This window comes from Notothenia rossii (assembly GCF_949606895.1).
Source record: "Notothenia rossii genome assembly, chromosome: 8".
Classification (NCBI taxonomy): domain Eukaryota; kingdom Metazoa; phylum Chordata; class Actinopteri; order Perciformes; family Nototheniidae; genus Notothenia; species Notothenia rossii.
In genome coordinates, this window is record NC_136906.1 from 17,321,528 (window position 1) to 17,340,042 (window position 18,515).

The following is an 18,515-nucleotide window of genomic DNA, read 5'->3' on the forward strand; positions in this document are numbered from 1 at the left end:
CACTCCCATTCAACTTTCCCCCTGTGCCAGAGGTCCCCTTTGCCCTTCCCCCCACCTCTAACTAAACATCGCAGGACAGCAAAAGGGAACTTCAAAGTGGCCGGAGGGGGTACTCCTTTTTTCCTGGCACTTGTCATCATCTAAGGGACTGGCTGCTCCCCTTATTACTCTAATTGCTTCCAACTGCTCCAGGAGGCTTTGATGAAGGGCACTATGGAGCATGCTGGAAGCACCTGTTGTTGCAGAGGAGCACAGGTGGGCCTTATTGGTGGTGGCATGAAAGGGTGTGCACAGTACACGCTGCTTTCTATGTAAAATCACTCGACTCAAATACATACAGAATGAAAATCTGGATGTAATCTCAGATTTAAGTGATTATGAAATTGCAGTCGTACAAAGAAAGATTAACATGTTGAATTGAAGTTGTTGGATTTAAACAGGAACAAGCAGGCAACACTCTGGCTCCATCTTGTGGCATCACCGTGCTAGAAGTCCATCAGCTGTGTTGGAAAAAAGAGACAGAGATTAAGCTGTGCATTGAAGCTATATGTCCAATTTCCAATTTTGAGTAGAATTGTATATGACCATCAGCTGCTACAATCAACTACTAGCAGTTTGAGCTGGTTTTGCACAGTATTTCAGAAACATTTGTTTAACTTCTCTTTAAATCTGTAAAGACAGATCAATAGACAAACAAATATCTCCAACCATTTTGATAATTTTAATGTATAAAGAATGTTTTATGGCAAAAATAACTGAATGTTACAAACCTCTAAAATACGGAGATTTTTTGCTTTCTGTTTATGCTATATTGGCTTTTGGAATGACAAATACATTTAAAGAAATGATTCATCACTAATACAAATGTAGGTAGGGCCTATATTTATTCTTATAATTAGATGTAATCATACCGTATCATTTGAAAGACCGAGGTTTGTCACAGAAATGATTCAGAATTCAGTACGTCCAAATAAGAAAAATAATATAAAATGCCCTGCTGGTCTAATAAACAAAAACATTACACGGCACACTGCAGCAGTTTATGATTATAATGTATAGCTCTTGAACCCCAATTTGATCGAGCTACTCACCAGCTGAGGCAGGATCTTTTCAAAGTGCTCGATGTCCACTTGGTCACAGTCCTCAGAAGCAGCTTGTTTCTGTGATCTCACAGCAGCCTCTGGAAAGAGATACCACATTCAAGGCTTCATCATAACACAACCTGTGCACAAATGTACCCAACAAAACTTCTTACCTCGGACAAATACTTTGAGTATCTCTGCCACGAGCAGCGCAGCATCCCCACTCACTGTAAGAGAGGGAGGGTTTTTGAGTTGTCAAGTCAATAATAAAAGTTTTGGGATATGTTATATCAAGACATTATATCCAACTCACGTCTGGTTTTGTCCTCCTTAAAGAAGCTTGACAAGAGTTTGTTTACTGTGTCCTGTAAATGAGGAGAATAGAGAACATTGTGCATGTGACGGACAAGAGAAGGGAGTAAATTGCCAAAATACTTGTCTTTCGGGATTGTTTATACCACTCATGGCAATTATTATAAAACATGTACACTTTAGGCAGTTTCTATAGCCCCTGATGTAAAGGAGGAGGGAGAAGAAAATTGTATTTTACCTGCCTCTTATTTTATCACAGCTGCTTACAAAAACTTACAGTAACGTGAAACCAAAATCACAATCAAAAGTCAACACAACAATCGACCATCAGCAAAACAGGTTACCCGACATCTTCACATTGTCTAATTATTCTTTCCTTATACCTTTTCTTAAACCTAAAGATGTTCATACACCCCTTTAAACCCCCTTGTGTGAATGTCCCCGCTGTACAGTGGGACCTTTATATACAGTCTATGTGTGGGACTGGTAAAGGATTTCTGATTCTGAATCTTTAAATTATGATAATCTATGTTTACAAATAAGATTAATACTAAGTAAAGTGCGCACTGTCATTAACACAAACCAGGCATACATTTTTAAAATGTCCTACTTGGTTTTCTGAAAAACAAACGGAGAACGTGAAAAACGAATAATCGTGTAACTTGCTGCTGCGTTCTTCCTCATGCCAAACTACCTTTGGAAAAAACGGCATTTTAATGGGATAATACACCTAACACAGTGCCATCCCTGAATATTGACAACAGATACGAATATTTTATATAACTTTGAACCGCTTTTCCATTCGGCATACATTTAACTAACTGAATATTATTTTAGCAAGGACTAAAGTGTAATCGTCTGAGAATAAAAAACAATGTATGAGCTACGTGCACAGGGTCAGCCTGAATGCTTAATTAAATCAAACAGATGCGGCAAGTTACAAGCAATATTCGTTATTATTTAACCCCAGCAGGTGAACAGCCGTTGTCTAAACATATTCTTCTACCTTTTTGAATCCAATGTCTTCGTTCTTCTCCGCCATGTTTACTCCGCTGTGAGAAACTTGGCGCTCTGCGTAGGGATTGGCCATTGATCTCTGACGTCATTTACCCCGCCCTCCGTAGACCGTAAACGAAATGTAATATTTTTATATTATTTTATATTTATATTATATTTAATTTAAGATTAGTTTGGATTGTATGATAGCTTTTCATACATATATATATATATATATTATTATTTTTTATAAATGGTTCTACATTATAATAAATATAGAAAAAGATTAGTTATTATACAAGTTATATTTGTTCAATAGTCATTAGTATTTCATATTATCTGTAATACAAGAAAAAGACAAAACTGAAACTGTAAAACCCATTTATTCAAGCGCAACAATGTTAGTCAACCATTAGCGTAACTTTTAACTGTGTTTTGCATAGAAATATAATTGATTAATGACTAATCATAATGCATTCATTAACAGTCTCTTTACACAGGGAGATAATATTCAAGCTATATTTGAACAATGCATACACCCTTGACAAACATGAAACAGATAATTGAATACAACTATTATCACCCATGGTCTATAGTTATCATAAGACACAACATAGAATCAAAGCAGTATGTATCAGAGCAACTCAGAATAAAAAAAATAAAAATAAAATAGGTGCAGTATATGTGTTTGTATGTAGCTGAGTATATGCTATCCTTGTGATGATTTTCTTTTGTTATCTAACTTCAGGCACAGAAGGCTACAGACAGTTAAACAATAAAAAAAAACGTTCGTCCTACAAGTTGCATTGCAGGTTTTACTCCATCTTGTCATCTAACCACTGAGCGTCTTCCAGGATGTAGCCCAAGCCCATTGATCGCCGTGGTCGAGGGAGAGCAACAGCTAAGGCAGCCTCCTTCTCTGAATCCTCGTCCATCTGAAAGACAGATTTTTATAGTTGGCCAATGAGGACTCAGTCAGCAAATCTTCACTTTATAAATCAAATATTGCTCATCAACTCGTCTTTCTATAAGATTTCTTTATGTCCGTAATAAAATCAGGCATGAGACCAGCTCTTCTCCAACAGAGACAAAAGACTCACCTTTGGACTGACAACACGCCTGACTTCGACATCGCCTCCAATGTAGTGAGGTCCAGCCCATTCTGCTCTGTCTGCTTCATCCTCTGTAGAAAACCTCACATAGGCCATTGCATTTTTTTCCCCCAAGTTTGGGTTCTTCTTAACCTTGGATTAAATTAAACAGGTGAAGGGTCGTTGTAAAAGTAAGTGACAATGTCCTATATCCAAAACATAGTTAAAAATATACATCAACTATGTCACAAAATTGTTTCATATGTCCATACCTCACACGCTGTGATGGTGCCCCATTCTCTAAAGTAAGCCCGTACATATCCTTAATTTAAGTAGGGAATCAGGTCTTTTACAATCACCCCGTGGTCCTGTAAAACAATAGGAAATCATTATCCTCATGGCATATTGCAGCAAATTAAAATTAAAACGTATTCATGTTCAATATGTTTTCAGAAAACATGTTTACCAGTTGATATGTTTGAGCCAAAGCCGCCATGTGTTTCTTTGGAAGGCAAATGTAAACTCTTTTTGGAGTCTTCATGTTCATTTTATCTGGAGGGAAGGTGAGATTTTGGAGAAAAAAAAGAACACAAAGTAAATACAATTAGAAATAAAAGGATTTCAAAAAGTACAAATGTGAACATTTTAGGAAATTAGAACATGAGAATATAGAACCCTTACCTACCAGAAGTAATTCCTGAGATGTTCAGCAACCTACTCAGACAGCTCAAAGTCCCCTGCTGTGGAGTTGGAGTCCTTTTAAGTCACAACAAGTTAATCTCTTGCCGGTCATTTTCTTGGAAATCCCTCTAGAAGTTACCAAACTTGTTCAGCAGCCAGTGGGGAAAGCATTTTAACTCCAAAATATGTTACAAGATAATGACATCACCAGAATGGATCCATAGGGTTTGCAAACTGCATTCTAACATGCTTTAAATGGTAGTAGATATATATATATATATATATATAATTGTTCAAACTCAAACTAGCAATTAAAGCTATCTTAAATGGTTTGCTTTTTTCTAGATATACTGTATGTACGTTTTATTGAATAAACAAACATACTCTTCAAAAGCAATTAACAGTGGTTGACATATTACTGTATAGCTTTCATTTTTGACTACATCTCCCTTTTTAAAACACCAGATTAATCACTTTTTGTTACCAAAGCATTAGTCGCGTAAAGTTCATAGATCACTATTCCGATTGTTTTATTCTCCGCATACATTTACATAATATGTTGAATGTGTGTTTTGTTTTAGAAAATCTGTTAAATACTAGAATAAAAATGGTGATTTGGAATGATCAGATATTTTAAAATAAAAGGATAATTGCTATGTCAAAGTTGCCAAAAAACATATCAAGATGTGTTCAAACTAATTTATTTTCATACAACATATTCAAGATCATTATGCATAAACTTCAACAGAATCTAACATAAAAGTATGTTTTGACATATATTATGCTAAATATCATATATAGTGCTAACAGCCGGTGTTAGTTCATGTTCTTCTATTAACCACTGCAAACATTGTGGAATATATTTGAAAATAGCACACATATTACTGGTTTGGCTTTTACTTGTGTTCTCATTGCTTGTACTTGAGTTTGCTTAACACCAGTGAGTTCATTTCTTTCAAGTGGTACAGAATGGTGTAAATGTTTAGAAGTAAGAAAGTGGTCGCACAATTTCCTTTCCAGCTTGAACGTGAGGTCAGTAAAACAAAAAAAGCGTGCGAACCAGAACATGTTACGACCACAAGGAGGAAATACAGCATTGCGAATACCTTCCTTATCGGTTAGGGGAAACCAGATTACTCCGTTCATAAAGGGCTTGCAAATTGGTGATGAGGAACTTTTTGTCTTTGCCCTCCTGCACACAAGAAAATAAAGAAGATATATTCAGAACAAGATTAAAATAGTCTATATGTATCTTTGATTCTAAGGCATGTAAGATAATGTCTAAACTACTATACAGTATGATGGATTTCCATGAAGTTTGGTAGAGTCATTCATTGTGCCTAGACGCTGAATAGTACAGACTTTGCTCATTGAACCTAATTCTTAGTCTTGAATACAACATGGTCCATGCAGAAAGACATTCCCAAAGGAGAATGGATGATTTATACCTGATTTAGAACCATAATCAGGTCTTTATTGAAATGTGATCTATTGACATTCACGTCAGCTTCAGTTGTAAGTTGTCTTATTAGCATTTTAATATGCTGGTAAACATCAGCATGTTAGTATTGTCATTGTTTGTGTGTTAGCATGGTAACGTTAGCAGTTGATCAAAGCCTAAGTACAGCCTCGCAGAGCCACTAGCACGACTGTAGCTTATTGACTTTAGTTTGATTATGCATACATTTTCAATTTGCTTTTGTAACTGACTGACGATCCTCCTTTGGCCATCGACAACTTGACTGTGAACATATATCATTATTCTGAAAAAAAATGACATCAGAGGAGATTATCATTATTCAGACAAGTTTGCAGCAAATGATTTGAGAGGGCATGACACATGAAATATTGACATCATCTTGTCACCACTTACAGAAAGACTCCATTGACGAGGAACAAGAACAGTGGGTGCTCCACCAGAAAGTCGTAGGCCTTGCTGAGCCAGAACAGGAGCGTGTTGGAGCTCTCCAGCTGCTGGACCCACAGCTTGCCCGATTGAAACATTGTGGTGAGATTCCTGAAAGGGCCACACTCTGTCGAGGGTTTAATCCTGTTGGCATCACACATGGATTCTTAATATATAGTGCAGTTTGCAAGTATGTGGACAATAACACATCTCCATTTTGTTTAGGTTTCAAACTCAAGCACACTGGATGTAAAAAAGGTGTAATATTTAACATTTGCACATTAAAATGTCCTGTGGACTACAATTTACATATTTTTGTCTACTGACATTTTACCAGATGATTCCAACAATTCTCAAAACCTGGATAAACCTGTAGTTTTATATTAAGGTAACAGTTTATTCATGTTTACAATAAATCCACATTTTATCCAGTTTTTAAAAAAAAAAACGTTTTCTTATTGACTGTTTTAAACAGAATGAAGGATTTTAGCCACCATACTATATTATCCGGATATTACTAATAATCACTGAATTTCAACTTGGTACTACTTTTAGTGTTATTATCTTTTACATTACCGAGCACATTTTCTTTTGGAGAGGAGCAACGGACGCAACCAAACTCATTGTTTTGTTATTGTGTTTGGACTAATGCTGGATAAGGATTTATTTTTTACCGTCATTATGTTCAAAGCCTGTTCAAAAACATGCATCCTTGAGGTCGGGTAATTCACACATGCCTTTCAGGAGGCAAACTGCTTGAGCATCACAGTCAATTAGAGTGTGGACATTGTGTTACACTCACATCCAAATGGTATAAGTGACAGACACAGCAGCGCCGAGATATGAGGGGAAGAACAAAAGACAAACAAACAGTGTTGTCATCTGACTGGCTCTCCAGGGCTGTTTTGATGCCTGACAGTTAAGCAATAAACTGCTCTGGGGAAGAAACCAGAAGAAGAATGTGAAGTTTGACATGCAAATCCATATCTGTATGACATGTACTGTATGAAATTACACCTGCTATACAAACCTTCTTCATGTAAAATAGCACAAAGAGTTTTAGGATCTGTACTGCAGGAAGCAGTGGAGCAAACAGCACCCCAAGCCTGGGAGAAATAAAGACCATTCATTTTTAATCAATATTGTTTTGGTTAAGTACAGTGGGGCAAAAAAGTATTTAGTCAGTCACCAATTGTGCAAGTTCTCCCACTTAAAAAGGAGAGGCCTGTAATTTTCATCCTAGGTATACATCAACTATGAGAGACAAAATGAAAAAAAAAGAAAAGAAAATCCAGAACATCACATTGTCTGATTTTTAAAGAATTTATTTTTGAAATTATGGTGGAAAATAAGTATTTGGTCACCTACAAACAAACACGATTTCTGGCTCTCACAGACCTGTAACTTCTTCTTTAAGAGCCTCCTCTGTCCTCCACTTGTTAACTGTATTAATGGCACCTGTTTGAACTCGTTATCAGTATAAAAGACACCTGTCCACAACCTCAAACAGTCACACTCCAAAATCCACTATGGCCAAGACCAAAGAGCTGTCAAAGGACACCAGAAACAAAATTGTAGAGCTGCACCAGGCTGGGAAGACTGAATCTGCAATAGGTAAGCAGCTTGTTGTGAAGAAATCAACTGTGAGAGCAATTATTAGAAAATGGAAGACATACAAGACCACTGATAATCTCCCTCGATCTGGGGCTCCACGCAAGATCTCACCCCGTGGGGTCAAAATGATCACAAGAACGGTGAGCAAAAATCCCAGAACTACACAGAGGGACCTAGTCAATGACCTGCAGAGAGCTGGGACCAAAGTAACAAAGGCTACCATCAGTAACACTACGCCGCCAGGGACTCAAATCCTGCAGTGCATGCCAGACGTGTCCCCCTTCTTAAGCCAGTACATGTCCAGGCCCGTCTGAAGTTTGCTAGAGAGCATTTAGATGACCCAGAAGAGGATTGGGAGAATGTCATATGGTCAGATGAAACAAATAGAACTTTTTGGTAAAAACTCAACTAGACGTGTTTGGGGGAGAAAGAATGCTGAGTTGCATCCAAAGAACACCATACCTACTGTGAAACATGGGGGGGGAAACATCATGCTTTGGGGCTGTTTTTCTGCAAAGGGACCAGGACGACTGATCTGTGTAAAGGAAAGAATGAATGGGGCCATGTATCGTGAGATTTTGAGTGACAACCTCCTTCCATCAGCAAGGGCATTGAAGATTAAACGTGGCTGGGTCTTTCAGCATGACAATGATCCCAAACACACCGCCCAGCCAACGAAGAAGTGGCTTCTTAAGAAGCATTTCAAGGTCCTGGAGTGGCCTACCCAGTCTCCAGATCTCAACCCCATAGAAAATCTGTGGAGGGAGTTGAAAGTCCGTGTTGCCCAGCGACAGCCCCAAAACATCACTGCTCTAGAGGAGATCTGCATGGAGGAATGGGCCAAAATACCAGCAACAGTGTGTGAAAACCTTGTGAAGACTTACAGAAAACGTTTGACCTCTGTCATTGCCAACAAAGGGTATATAAAGTATTGAGATGAACTTTTGTTATTGACCAAATACTTATTTTCCACCATCATTTGCAAATAAATTCTTTAAAAATCAGACAATGTGATTTTCTTTTTCTCATTCTGTCTCTCATAGTTGAGGTATACCTAGGATGAAAATTACAGGCCTCTCATCTTTTTAAGTCAGAGAATTTGCACAATTGGTGGCTGACTAAATACTTTTTTGCCCCACTGTATATCATGGTTTTTAAAAGATGTGGCGTACTGTTGTGTCCATTACCAGGTAAGGGTTTGTCCATATATGAGTTCCAGCACATTACGGGCAATGTCAAACACTGGCTTCCTGTTCCTCCTCAGCACGTGCTTGAAAAAGAGCCTAGAAGATGCATTCAGTGAAAAGTTTTAAAGCAAACAACAGGATGAAGTCACGTGAATTGAAGGTGAAGTACTGACTTGCCTCCACAGGAACTCTCCCAAGAAAGTGTAAAGCACAGTGAAGACAAAGTCCATGAGGAGCAAACGATACAGTTCTTGTCCCACACAGTTCTCCCAACACTGAGGACAACAGAAATATTAATGTAAGAGTCACATTATTAGAAGTAAAAAGGACAAACAGGAAATCACTTTTTGTTTCCCAATACTTTAGGAATGAAGAACATATGTCAGTTTCACTCCAGAGCTATGATTATGACAAGGATGCTTGTTACCTGTAAACCATGGTTTACTGGTTCCACAGCTATTCTCCCCAGCCAGCGGAAACATAGCACTCCAATAATACTGACTTTCAACATCAGGTTCCTGAGAAAACAATACGCAACATTTCTATTAGGCAACAACTATGCAAATAACTAGAAACTAAAGACAAAAGGGGAAATACAAGCCACAAGTTAAAGTGTGACTGACAGTAGATGCTGGGTCACTGCATGAATGTTGGACACTTTTACAGTAAGTCGTTTTTATGCACACACTATGTACAAATTACACACAAGTAATGTTGAAACTGCAGTGCACAAACATTGAGAAGTGGAGGGGATATTTAGTGTGCAGCAGTTTAATAAAAGTATGATAGAAGTTTTTTTTAAATAATTTTCCATGCTGTAATTTAACTTTTTTGTGACGAACTACAGAGACAATTTGTGCATTTCTATGTATTTTAAACATGTCTGGTTGTGATTCATTTGGGTGGTATACAACAGGAAATACAATCCAAAACTTGAAATGAATATTCTCACAGTAAAAACCAACGGGTGGAGGATTCAAGCTGAATTGAAAGCTCCAGATTGAAAAAGACTAGTCAATGATGTAGTGCTCTTTTTTTTTCCCTTTTTTTTTTTCTTCTTTTCAGTTATACAATAAACAGACATTGCTCCAGATAACAAACCGTACATCAAAACATGTAACAACAAACTACTAAACAAGACGTAACGGGGGAGGGGGAGGGGGTGGATGCAAGGATGACTTCCTAAGACAGCTGATTGTGACATACACAGGACATTACATACACAATACATTATACATTACACAGGAGGTGCCATATTGACAGGGTTAGATAGGAGAGCTGCGGACAGTGAACCGCAATCCTCCTGTCTCCCCTCAAAATCCCCCAGCAGAGAAGCTGCACGCTCTATGTTCAGTAGGTCCAGATACTCCCTCAGCCATGAGTTCCTAGTAAAGCAGGCTGGTTTGCGTTCCTTCCAGTTTAATAGGATGAGTCTTTTTGTGGCTAAACAGCCCAATGTCCAGAGCCGATCGGTAGTCCTTGCAAGATTGCCATCTGGCTTGAGACCCAGTAGACATGCAATGGGACATGTAGGGAAACTAACTGTTAAAGATTCAGACAATAAGGATATTACTTCTGACCAAAGTTTTTTTACCGCTGGGCATTCCCAGAGTAGGTGCAACAATGTACCTCGCTTGCCACATTCATGCCAGCATAAGTCTCTGTGTTTATTGTCCATCTTGGATTTTGTAACAGGGGTGATGTAAGCTCTAGACTATTGAGAATTTTGAACTGTATGATCCTGAATCTTACACATTTAGAAGAGAACATAGCTGACTGCCAAATGGAGTTCCATTGCAAAGCAGACAGAGAGATATTCAAGGCATGCTCCCAGGACAGTTGGACAGGAGAATAGGTATTCGGGGCAGCCCTAGATAATAATTTATAAATGTTAGAGACCACACCTGATGATATGATTGCTTTCTTGAGGCGCTGGTCCTCTTCCATACATGAAGCAGGCATGGCTCCCTCCTTACATTTTGTACTAATAATAGATGCTAGTTGTGTATATGATAGAAAAGATGAGCCTGAGAGACCATACTGATTTTTGAGTTGTTGAAATGGAAGGGTTTGGTCTCTATATATCTGTCCAATTGTAGTAATACCAGCCTTCTGCCAGATATTATTAATTAAGGTGCCTCCTCCTGCAGAAATACAGGGGTTACTCCAAATGGGGCAAGATGGTAAAGAGAGCCCCTCTATGTTGAGTCTCCTGTGCAGTTGTTTTACAATAGAGCATGAAAAGCAGATGATGGTATTATCCATTGAGGGTGGTGGTTTTGGGCATTACCACATTGATGCCAGAGATATGTTTTGGTTTACAGACATGATGGATTGCTCCACCCATTGCCAACTGCCTACCGAAGAGGCACTTTTGTACGCCCACGATAATGGATACTTTGCATTGAAGGACAGATAGTACTGGAATACATCTGGGACTCCCAAACCTCCCATTGATCTTGGAATGATCAACTTATTATGTACGATTCTGGGTTTTTTATTATTCCAAAGGAACTGAGTGAATAGGGATTTGATATCTTTAAACCATTTTAGTGGGAATTCAAGAGGGATAGAGGAGATAATATGAGAAAGCCTTGGGAGAACATTCATTTTCAAGGTTTCTGCTCTGCCCCATAGAGATTAGGCAACAACCATGCAAATAACTAGAAACTAAAGACAAAAGGGGAAATACAAGCCACAAGTTAAAGTGTGACTTACAGTAGATGCTGGGTCACTGCATGAATGTTGGACACTTTTACAGTAAGTCGTTTTTATGCACACACTTGGTACAAATTACAGACAAGTAATGTTGAAACTCCAGTGCACAAACATTGAGAAGTGGAGGGGATATTTAGTGTGCAGCCGTTTAATAAAAGTATGATAGAAGTTTTTTTTAAATAATTTTCCATGCTGTAATTTAACTTTTTTGTGACGAACTACTGAGACAATTTGTGCATTTCTATGTATTTTAAACATGTCTGGTTGTGATTCATTTGGGTGGTATACAAAAGGAAATACAATCCAAAACTTGAAATGAATATTCTCACAGTAAAAACCAACGGGTGGAGGATTCAAGCTGAATTGAAAGCTCCAGATTGAAAAAGACTAGTAAATGATGTAGTGCTCTTTTTAACTTACATTTTTTTTTAAAACACACATTGAAGAGAACATTTAGTAGACATACTCAAGCAGTTTTGAGCACTGTGTAACACATGTATTTATCAGTAAATACCAAAACTGTTTCATGCTTGTCCTATGTTTTTACATGCATTACGTTGGTTCCAAATGCATGCGAATTATCTTTTAAAATGTGTCTTGTCATATGTAGGCCTATTGTTGATTGTGTATTTGTTTTTCCACAGTTCTCCTTCTCACCTGAAGATGGAGACATAGACGCATACGCTGGGTGAGTCGTAATTCTCTACCCAAGTGCACAGGTTGAAGAGACCGGGCAGTAAGAGGTTAATGGCCGACACCACTGCAGGCAGCACCAGCTCCGTGTCTTTGAAGGGACTCTGAGTGATACAAGCCTGTGAAAGAATGGATAAATAACAGTGAGAGCTTTGGACAAACACATGGGCAGAGACTAAGAAATCCTTTATCCGTCCTGCAACGGGGACATTTACATGATTACTACAGCAGACAGATAAAGTGAGGGGAAACAAATTAAATGGCTGCATGCACACGTTATTAATAACACTATAAGTAAAACACAAAAACTAAATAGCATATATGTACACCATGGTAAAAGAAAAAAAATCAGCGGTGTATTTGTTTTTAAGAAAAGTGACTATGAATTAAAGAGTTAGCTGGTACTGTATGCCAATTGTAAATAAACAGCTAAATAGATATATAAATGTGAACCTGCAGGACGAAAATATGTTTATGAAAACATTTTTTTAAATCTGTATTCATATATGAATCACTTCATACTGTTTGATTTGTTTGCCGTTATTGAATAATAAAAAATCATCCCTGCATTGTTTTTGCATTCACAAGTTAAGTGGTGCAATTTGAGAATGTATTGCCCCAGTCTTCTCTGATGTTACACTGCAACCTGCGTGTGTGACACAAAGTCCAACCATACACAGTCCTGCAAGGCATAATGATATAGCTCCCCAACTGCTTCACTGTTTGTAAAAGTAAATAAATAGTATTTACATTTAAAGAATGTGTGCTCTGTGTTCGCTACATTTCCAGCCCCCACCCCTGTCTAACAGTACAGAAAGGCTTTAGTGTGTTTTGTGTCTGGCTTTGAGGGCAAACGTTGCAATGCATATTATTAGCACATTAAAATCATAAGAAACCATGCGTGAAAAAATAAAACTGCAGTTTGTCCTTTTTGATAACATGATGTCAGGGAAATACAACTTGTAATATTTCCCTCAGTATTTTGCCAGTTGATCAAAGTCAAACTGTTTTTTGGGAACCATTATTTTAGACAATCTCTTTCTCATCAGTGCAGTTTTTGGTGATGACAGAGACATTGCAGTTTTATTGAACATCAGTAGAGAAAATGTGTTAACTCTACCAGGAAAGCAAAAGGAGAAGTAAATAAGACTGCGTGAGAAGGTGCTTTTTCATCAGAGTTAATTTTGTCATAGTTGTGAGAGAATGCTAGACGGGCACGCACAAGCACTTATTTGAACGTGTTCTCTAACCTCTGATAGGTAGTGGACTGCCATGGCGCTCACGACAATGCTGATAAGACATATAACCCATGCCACCACGTGCACCATGAGGCGAGAGAGACGCTGCTTGTAGCTCTTTGCATCCTCTCCACTGGTCAGCTCAGACATCAGCTCCTGTTGGAAAAGCAGGAGTTTGTAAGGTCCGGATATCAACGTTTAAAAGAACTTCACCATCTGTTAAAACCTGGAAGAGCTCTGCTGTCGATTGTATTTAGAACAGGTTATTTATTTAAAACATGCCTTCATCAGAAGTGTGACAAAGTTAACCAAAACTTCCTGTGTGTATGCAAAAACTGAGATGGTGTGACTGAGAATGTGAAAGGGAACTCTACCATGTCAATTATAATCAAAAAACATATTATTTTGAAATAGACCAATTTACATAATAAGTAATTTTACTTTTGGTACTTTAAGTATATTTAGACGCTAATACATTTGAACTTTTACTTGAGTAACATTTTGAATGCAGGAGTTTTACTTGTAACAGAGTATTACACTCTGGTACTTCTACTCAAGTACAAGATCAGAGTACTTCTCCCACCTCTGCCTATTTCATATAAATTATTTCTTACTTTGAGCTGAGTGCTGATTTTCTCAGATTGCAGTCTGACAGACGTGTTCTTGCTGACTTTAAAGTCCCAGATACAGAAAATGTTTCCTGCCAGATTGCTGTTGGACTTGAGGACTTGAAAACTTCTCCCGAAGGACTTGGACATGCTGCAAGAGAACAACACAGCCGTAAAATACACACCACAGAGTAAATTAGATAAAAGTAACTCTCTTGTAGACCAACCTGTACACAAGGATGATGCAGATAATGAAGAAGGCGATGGCGATGGTAAATAAATATGCTGCAGGTATGCTGTATGGCACCATGTGGGGCTGGTGGGGGTCACAGATTGGCAGATCAGCTGTGTTAGTTGCATTGGAGTTAGCAGCCCGGCACGTTGTGAGGGTAGTGTTGGTGTAGAAGCCGTAAAACATCACACTCTGAGAGAGGTAACCCTGCCAAAAAAAAAAAAGGTGAATTCATTCAAGAGATGCTTCCCTGGACATCTTCAAGTCACCATTAAAATCTCACCTGTTCACCATGGCCTTTGACCCCTAACCCATTCCACTCCTACTGCTATTTATTTAATGTTTTGTATTCGGGATTGTGGGAAACAGTATTTCGATCTCTCTGTCTGTACACACAAACTGAAAGATTGACAATAAAGTTGACTCTGACTTTGATGTATCCTACCGTGCCTGTGAGCAACTCAAGGCCAGTGAAACTGTTGGAATGAGGGTCATGAGGAGGAGGGTTGACTGCTTGTGGAAAGACCAGGAACAGGCCATTGATAGTGAAGAGGAAGAGGTTAAAGAGCAGGAGGGTCCGGAGAAACAGGAAGTAGGATAGCACCCCGGTTCCAAAACGTCCGCTAAGTATCTTCATCGGTGAATGCCACAGCTGGAAGTAGCTGAGGACGGAGAGGCAGCTGAACATGCAGTGACTCCAAGTCTGAGGGGAGAAAAAAGTAAAGTGAAGGACTGATACACACAAATAAAAGTGGTTTTATTTAAGTTTGCACTCACCCTTGAAATGTACACGCCTAGACGCCTGTAGCATGCACTATTCCTTCTGATGAATGAACTCTCATCTATGTCCCTGAAAGCAAGTCGCCTGATTCAACAACAAAAAAATGAGAAAGAGTTATCACAGTGGCTTCATTTGAAGACAGTTGACAGTTCTCAGTGCCACATGTACCTGACTCTCATCTTATCTACCAAGCTGAGCGGCGTGGCTCGCAGCTTTCGCATGGCCTCGCTCACTGAGAGGCATCTGAGGTTGGACACCAACTGCTTTTCTGTAACCCAAAAGTAAGAAAGTTATTGAAGTTTCAGAGTTGCTACAGCCAACGCTGGCTGTCAGTTTGGTTTTTGTTCACCTTCAGCACTTATTTCCTCCATTTGTTTCTGAACAAAGTCAGCCTGGATTGGTTTGGAGTGGTGAGAAGAATCATGGGAGGAAGTCTGAGGTTGCTGAGATGAGTCTCTCGCATACTTGGGAATAACTGCATTTATCCCTGTGTGGACAAGAAGCAATATATTCAAATTTCTTTATTAGGATAAACCCCTTGAGGTGAATCACCTCGTTTTCAAGAGGGTCCCAAGAAAACAAATAACAAACAAGTACAACATACAAACAACATTCACACACATACATCGGAAGAAATAACCAAGAAATTACAAACATTCAGCCTAAGCATACAGCACATGGTAATACATTATAGGCGGTTACATTGAATGCATATCATTGGGTAGAGTAAAGTAGAGTAGCTGTACTATATATACAAAATCATAACAATAAAGACTTAGAAATAAAGACTTAGAAATGGGCAATAGGTGGGTCATCTCATGAGGAGATGGTGAAATAAGATGGAGCCTCAACAACCCTTAAACAATAAATAAAGTACTTCAGGTCATACAAAAACATTCAACCTTGAGGTGAGACGACAATGCACGCTTGAACAAAGTCAGAGTAGGGAGAGATCTGATGGTAGCAGGTAAGTTATTCCAATCAGCAGGAGCTTTAAATTTGAAGGCTCTTTTGCCAATGTCCTTTTTAACTAGAGGAACGGTGAAGAAGAGCTGAGAGGTATGTCTAACTTGGTGGATTGATGTAAAACGAAAGAGATACTGTTTCAAATATGGGGGATAATTAAAGTTGAAACTTTTATAAATGAACTCAAGCCAGTGCAAATGTCTTCTCAAATCAGGAGAAGGGAGATTGAGGTTTAGGTACAGTGCACAGTGGTGTGTATGGAAATCACAACCGAGAATAAATCTACACATTCTATTGTAAGCAATGTTTAGCGGGGCTAGAACAGATTTCGGAGCATTGAGATAAACAACGTCACAATAGTCTAATAAGGGAAATAGCAGTTGGGTAGCAAGTTTTTTCCTAACTTTTAAGGTAAAACAGTGCCGAGAGCGGTAAAGAGTACCGAGACCAAAGTTTACTTTATGCAGTATATGATCAATATGAGGTTTGAATGAAAGGTTAGAGTCAAGCCATACCCCTAAATATTTAAAACTGTCAACTATATGCAGAATTGTACCATCATTGCAAGAAATATCACATGAGCCAGTCAAAGATTTGAGTTTGTGTCGGGTACCAAAGATCATAGAGAAGGATTTAGTTTTGTTCAAAAGTAACTTGTTCTGGAATAGCCAGTCTTGCAGGAGGGTGAAATCTGACTGGAGTGAAACTTGAATTTGAGAGAGATTTGGTTTTGATGTGTAAATAACGGTATCATCTGCATATAGATGAACATTACAGTTTTGAAAAATGGAGGGCAAATTGTTTATATAAATGGTGAAAAGTAGTGGTCCAAGTGTAGAGCCCTGAGGTACTCCACTATGCTGTATAAGGAGATCAGAACTTTTCCCATTCAAAATAACACACTGTTTTCGATTATGTAAATATGAGCTAAACCAAAGTAATGCACTTCTAGAAAGTCCAATAGCATATAATTTATCAAGTAGTAAATATCAATCAATGGTTCACGACTTCACGTGTGTATATGAATATTGTCAACCCACAATAAGACACTGGAAGAAGATTACATCTCACCAACAGTGCGACTGGGCATCGAGGAGAGCACCTTTAAAGTAGCAGCTGACCAGTGATGCCTCAGCAGAGACTTCCTCTGCCCTGTGTCAAGTGTCTCGTCTCTCATGTGGCCGCTTGCAGTGAATGGAAGATCTTCTCTATTTGCACCTGTGCATTCCCTAAAATCGTCCATCTGTAAGGACTCAGGACACCTCTGGGTGCTGGCAGCAGGCTCTCTTATAAACCGGAAAGTGCCTTGACCGGCTTTGCTTCCTCCCATGTCTCTGAGGGAGAGGAAATAATGACCTTCATTACAGAAACATGTATACAGTATAAGACACGTTGCATCTGAAATGCATATTTTTTACCCGGAATTACCATGTAGAGATTCTTCATTTTGCTAAACAATTTTTCTACATCTTGCTGGGAAGATACCGAAAACTTTCAAGTGCCAGATTAAGAGTAAAAAGCCTCAAATATATCACTGAGTGCATGCAAAGATGCTTCAAACCTAAAGGCACTGAAAGCTGGGCCAATGAGGAACTGAACATGTTGTCATCTAAAACTTTAGAGCAATTCTCAACGCACTAACATTGAGGGGAAATCAAACTAAATATACTTTAAAAGTAAAACAATTTAATGAAGGACACTAAGAATTCCATTAATGTGTTAAGGTAACAGCTTTGTGTGCTTCTTAAGACAAAAATAAAAAACAAAGTTGATCAACCTGATATAGCAAAAAGATGCAGAGGACATTTCAGGTACAGCCAATAATCGCAAAGTAAAGCAATTCTGAAATGAAGGCTTAAAAAGAGGACTTACTCAAAGTCAGACTCAGAATCAGAATCTGTTTGACTAATGTTCACATTGTATGCCATGGTTCTTGATGATCGCTGTTGCAGCTACCAGCATCGAGTCTTCACCCTCAGTTACAGAGACGACCACAGAGCAGTGTTGCACTCTATTCTAGACACACCCAACACGTCAAAACACATGATACAGACTTCCTCTCTCTTTCTCTCTCTCAGCACAGCTGTGCCTAATTTACATTTGGTGCAAAGTGTATCTGTCTGAACCTGATGAAGTGCAATCAATCAAGCGTCTCTGACACGCCATGTACAGGGTTCATAGGGAAATAGTACATACAAAAAGAGTAAATAATTACCTTTAATTTTTTAAGTGCCTTTTCGAAACACAAGTCACAAAGAAAATAATAATTTAAACAATAGATATTGATGAAACACTGAGAAAACGAAATATAAAAGACATAATTGAGCAGGTATCAAAAACGCTTATTAAAACTTCCCTATTTATCCAATTATAATTGGAACAATTTGGATTGGTATTGTGGGGTTGATGT

The 18,515-nt window shown here is 38.5% G+C and overlaps 2 protein-coding genes and 1 long non-coding RNA gene across 10 annotated transcripts; all 3 read right to left on the bottom strand.

The window, feature by feature from the left end:
- Positions 1-339: 339 nt before the first annotated feature.
- cenpx (centromere protein X) lies at positions 340-2,509 on the bottom strand. Its single transcript, XM_079645131.1, has 5 exons — positions 2,401-2,509; positions 1,396-1,447; positions 1,256-1,309; positions 1,092-1,180; positions 340-500 (listed from the first exon to the last, which is right to left on the bottom strand). The coding sequence occupies exons 1-5, from the start codon at positions 2,482-2,484 to the stop codon at positions 486-488; spliced, it is 294 nt and encodes a 97-aa protein (XP_079501257.1). The 5' UTR covers positions 2,485-2,509; the 3' UTR covers positions 340-485.
- A 245-nt stretch (positions 2,510-2,754) lies between these two features.
- On the bottom strand, positions 2,755-4,409 carry LOC307016412. 2 transcript variants are annotated; one of them, XR_013801797.1, is made up of 5 exons: positions 4,167-4,409; positions 3,948-4,033; positions 3,754-3,849; positions 3,491-3,634; positions 2,755-3,325 (listed from the first exon to the last, which is right to left on the bottom strand). It is a non-coding gene; the product is annotated as an uncharacterized lncRNA (long non-coding RNA). The 2 variants fall into 2 exon arrangements; XR_013801798.1 differs by having other exon boundaries at positions 4,163-4,409.
- A 438-nt stretch (positions 4,410-4,847) lies between these two features.
- tmc6a (transmembrane channel-like 6a) lies at positions 4,848-18,176 on the bottom strand. 7 transcript variants are annotated; one of them, XM_079641947.1, is made up of 18 exons: positions 17,978-18,174; positions 17,177-17,439; positions 15,489-15,626; positions 15,308-15,407; positions 15,136-15,223; positions 14,804-15,061; positions 14,354-14,565; positions 14,133-14,277; positions 13,531-13,674; positions 12,245-12,399; positions 9,297-9,387; positions 9,047-9,144; positions 8,870-8,965; positions 7,099-7,174; positions 6,871-7,004; positions 6,036-6,212; positions 5,847-5,925; positions 5,130-5,354 (listed from the first exon to the last, which is right to left on the bottom strand). In XM_079641947.1, exons 1-18 carry the CDS (start codon positions 18,031-18,033, stop codon positions 5,274-5,276), a joined length of 2,391 nt encoding a protein of 796 aa, XP_079498073.1. In that variant the 5' UTR covers positions 18,034-18,174; the 3' UTR covers positions 5,130-5,273. The 7 variants fall into 7 exon arrangements, 5 of the variants coding, with proteins under 5 accessions (XP_079498071.1, XP_079498073.1, XP_079498075.1 ...); XM_079641945.1 differs by lacking the exon at positions 5,847-5,925 and having other exon boundaries at positions 4,848-5,354; positions 17,978-18,175; XR_013801173.1 differs by lacking the exon at positions 6,871-7,004 and having other exon boundaries at positions 5,294-5,354; positions 6,036-6,195; positions 17,978-18,176.
- Between the last annotated feature and the right edge of the window lie 339 nt (positions 18,177-18,515).